The sequence below is a fragment of the Gigantopelta aegis genome, chromosome 15 (assembly GCF_016097555.1).
Source record: "Gigantopelta aegis isolate Gae_Host chromosome 15, Gae_host_genome, whole genome shotgun sequence".
Lineage (NCBI taxonomy): Eukaryota > Metazoa > Mollusca > Gastropoda > Neomphalida > Peltospiridae > Gigantopelta > Gigantopelta aegis.
The window spans coordinates 14,097,110-14,101,789 of NC_054713.1; the positions used below are offsets into that span (position 1 = coordinate 14,097,110).

At 37.5% G+C, this 4,680-nt stretch overlaps 1 protein-coding gene across 1 annotated transcript in view; it reads left to right on the top strand.

Annotated features, from left to right (window-relative positions):
* Window positions 1-3,230, top strand: part of LOC121390781 — an 8,157-nt gene extending 4,927 nt beyond the window's left edge. Inside the window, exons 3-4 of the mRNA XM_041522705.1 lie at window positions 805-944; window positions 3,031-3,230. Coding sequence (XP_041378639.1) covers window positions 805-944; window positions 3,031-3,044 — 154 coding nt within the window. The 3' untranslated portion in view covers window positions 3,045-3,230. The remainder of the gene's footprint in view (window positions 1-804; window positions 945-3,030) is intronic.
* The last annotated feature ends 1,450 nt before the right edge of the window (window positions 3,231-4,680 follow it).

The window sequence follows — 4,680 nt, forward strand, 5'->3', positions numbered from 1 at the left end:
ATTATCAATATCAATGTAAAATACATCGGCTATTGGGTGTCAAAATCGATTTTCTGGATCCTCCACTGCCCATTAAAATATCAGAAACATCTTTCTCAGAATGCAATTAAGATACAAACTATGATGCTACCTGTTAACCTGTTGTTCATCCTTATTGAATTTTGTAAAAACTATTTCCCTATTAACTCAGTTGATAGAGCGCTGGAGTCTTGTACTGAGAATCCATGATTCGAGATTTCTCGGTGGAGGCTGATTTTTCTGCTATATTTGGACGAATCTTAACTTGGGAGAGGTGAGGTATGTTGATATAAAGTGACCCGCCTAGCAGTAAATAGTGACAATTTCCCTATTAGCTCATTTGGTAAAGCGATGAACTCTAATACGGAGGGTCTCTGGTTCGTATCCCCTTAATGGATGCTTATTTATCTGATACATTCAACTACCTGTGGCCCACAGCTCCAGGACGTAGCTTCACTCGAGGAGGATGTATGTAGCAGTGTTGGAATAAATTGTTCCTACTAGCAGTAGCTAATGGTAATGTTCCTATTAGCTCCGTTAGTAGACCGCTGGACTATTGCACTGAGAGTCCATCGTTCGAATCCCTTCAGTGGAGACAGAATTATCTGTTACATATATAGATTTATAATTCGTAGGAAATGAAATTATTTGGATTGAATATATTTGTGGGCTTATTGGAGATGTACTACTTTGATCTTACTACACATATATAGTGACTTGTGTCATGTACAAAGACATTATTTTATTTATTTGTAATTTTAATATTTTCTAAAATAATTTTTACAGAAATTATATTGAAGGAATTACGTGTGCACAGGGTGTACTCAACGATTGTGCAGACTCGCCACAGTTGATGTTCCGCGGTAATAGTTTGGATGAAATGAGAGCTATAGCTGAGGAACAACGCAACAATATTGAGAAGTTTTGTAAGTATATTCTACATGTATCTGGCCTATATATCTGTGTCTAAGACTTGTTCTCTCTCTGTCTCTTTCTCTCTCTCTCTCTCTCTCTCTCTCTCTCTCTCTCTCTCTCTCTCTCTCTCTCTCTCTCTCTCTCTCTCTCTCTCTCTCCAGGGAGCGTGGCGTGACTCAGTGGTAAAGCGCTCGGTTGATGCGCGGTTGGTTTCGTATCAATCCCCGTCGGTGGGCCCATTTGGCTACATCTCATTCATCATTCTTATGTATCACCCTCTGCCTATCATTCTCATTATCTTAATATTAACAAAACTTTCCAATGTCTTCCTTTGAATTTCAACCAGTGCACCACGACCTGTATATCAAAGGCCGTGCTATGTACCATCCCGTCTATGGTATCCATTTTCCGTCTCCCCCCTCCCCATCCCACTCGCACACGACCACCACCAATTATAAATCTCGGCCAGTCCTTAAAATATAATTAAGTGTGTACAATATGAATAATATGCATCTACATACAAAACAGCTTTAATCACCGAATGCATATTTTGCAAATGTCTATGCAAAAGGTAGTCGACATTTTTTTTTAATTACCACCATTTTCAAGGACAAATAAGCGATGGCCATATAATCCAAAAACGTGCTTTAATTTATATTTAACATCCCAAAATGCCCACGTCGGTGGGCCCATTGGGCTATTTCTCGATCCAGCCAGTGCACCACGACTGGTATATCAAAGGCCGTGGTGTGTGCAATCCTGTCTGTGGAATGGTGCATATAAAAGATCCCTTGATGCTAACTGAAAAGAGTAGCCCATGAAGTGGCGACAGCGGGTTTCCTCTCTCAGTATCTATGTGGTCCTTAACCATATGTCCGACGTCATATAACCGTAAAAGAAAATGTGTTGAGTGCGTCGTTAAATAAAACAGTCCCTTCCAAAATGCCCAATACATCACACGTCATACGTCAGAGACTAGGAAAATATACCCTAAACCTGTATACTGTGAAATCGTTTATTTCCGTGGGCTTATAATATTATATGTTCATGGTGTTGCTAAGACACATTTCGTTGAGTACTTTAATTCGTTGATCGAAAAGGTAGTGTTATAAATTCGCATTATATGTACACATGTACTATAATTTCGTTGTTCTTGAATTCGTTGAATTTATTACATACCCATTAAATTTTACTGTGTAAATTGAGTCCTGAATACAAAAATAAAATACACTTTTCCGTATTCAACTCAACTGCCGGAACTATGCCGTATTCAACGCTACTATTTATAGCACATGGTTACGGGGAATGTCACCTTGACTTTTTTTTATGTAAAATCGTAAATACTCACTAGACTACATAGTGATGTATCTATTCCCCATCTAACACAACCTCCTACCATAAAGAAATTATGATCAGTCCTTAAAGTTGCTATAGCAAAGTTCCAATAATGGCCATTCCCGCCAATTTTTTAAATACATTTTTGTTTTGAAACATAGTTTATACCTTCAGCTATATATATGCCTGTAAAAATTACAAATGAATAATTCCATTTACTAGCAGATCTTGAATCATTCATAATTACAAACAAAACAGTTTGAATCACCGAATTTATTGTTTACTACAAAGTTCTATGCAAAAGGCAGCCAACAACGAGCACAGCCATTTTTCAAAAATGGCCGCAATTGTCAAGGTCACATTTGTGATGGCCATATAATCCCAAAACTTGCTTGTATAAAGAACATTAAAACAAGTTTGAATTTAATACGATGTAATACGTCAGAAACGTGCACATTATACCCTAAACCAATATATTGTGCAGTCGTTTATTTTCGTTGGCTTATATGTTCGCGGTGTTGCTAAAATATACATACCCGTTAAATCTTACTATATAAATACAATGTTCAATGTATTAGTCCATGAAATACACGAAAATTATATTACGACGAAAAAAGTGATTTCACAGTAATAAAAAAGAAGAAAGTTATTAACGTAAATTTAGGCTTAGAGTTTGGCTTCCGGTCTAATACTGAAGGTCACCTTGGTTTCACATTTTTGTTTGTTTGTATTTACAAACTGCTGTTCATTTGACTTTTTCAGGTGCTACAGCATAGGACTAACAACGCACAGCAAAGAACTATACTTCAGGATGATTTCTTTAACACTCCGTCAACCAGATTTAATGCTCTCCCAGTAAATTCATATTTCTCGCTATTATAACTATTGTAACATACGTCTATACACTATGATACATGCTAATTTTAATTTGTGATTAAAGAAGATATCCTTATAATATCGAATTGTTGTTTATTATTAATTATTGGTGTGTTTCTCTGTGTCTGTGTCTGTGTCTATCTGTCTGTCCCTCTGTGTCTGTCTGTCTGTCTGTCTGTCTGTCTGTCTCTCTCTCTCTCTCTCTCTCTGTGCATGAGTCAGCGTGTGTGTGTGTGTGTGGGGGGGGGGGGGGGGGGGGGTGTATCGGTATGTGCGTGTGTGTGTGTGTGTGTGTGTGTAAGTGTATATTTGCGGTAAGATTATCTTTGTGATAGATTATTTATATAAAAGTATACACACGCCGCTTATATACTCAAGATTGTTGTGGTGGTCAGCTATGTTTGTTTGTAGTTGTTGTTGTTGACAATATCGTTAATTCTAGTGAAGAGATTACTTTTGAGTGCTGATTGGCTAGCTTAATTACAAATAAGATCTGATTGGCTGTTGGGTACTGCCAGAGCTACTTTTCGTTCATTCATGCTTTTATTCCTCTGTCATACTACACTATTCTTTATTGTAAAAATATTTACGATATTTTTTTCTTTACATAAACCTACATTTTAGCAAGCAAAGAAATCTATTCTATTTTAGAATAAATGTCATAAACATTTAACAAATCGGAGATTTAAAAATATGTATTTTGCTACAAGAAAAAAAAACATGGCTTCCTTCTGTCTCCAATACACATGCATGATTTATCTGAAGTAGATGGAATTTTGGTCGGGAGTGTTGTCAACATTACACAATCCCTAAACAACATTTACGTAGAAAAAAGGAATGAAAATAGTAATCGGCAACAAAACGTGCAAGAATTCACATCAACGATTTCAAATCCTGTTACTTCACTCAGAATACACTGTACCGCACACAATCTCTTGCTCAGTTGATTGAGTGTTCGCCTGAGGTTCGTGCGTCGCGGGATCGAACCACTTCAGTGGATCCATTCAACTGATTGGTTTTTTCTCGTTCCAACCAGTGCACCGCAACTGGTCAATGGCAGTGGTATGCACTTTCCTGTCTAAGAAAGTGAATATAAAAGATCCCTCGCTGCATTAGGAAACATGTTGCGGGATTCCTCTGATGACTACGTGTTAGAATCACCAAATGTTTTGACATCCAACAGCCGATGATTGATTAATCAATGTGCTCTAGTGTTGTTAAAGAGAACACACTTCAACAAACTTTAATCCAAGTTTTGATCGGCCAGTGAAAGAAAGCACACACTGGACGAAGAAGTGACCCATAGTGTGCAAAACATCGACGGGAAGTGAGATGTGATATATTTCATATGAAGGATAAAACCATTTAATGAACATGTTCAAAATCGCATGACTGCATGGTAGTCAAATGATAAGTTTAACAATATCATGATTCCTCATTACATGAATAGCAGTCAGGTGTCTCGCCCGTACGAGGACTGCCACTGTCCAGGAAGATACACCTTACCTAGTATCTACTTGTCTGTAGGAAGACCAG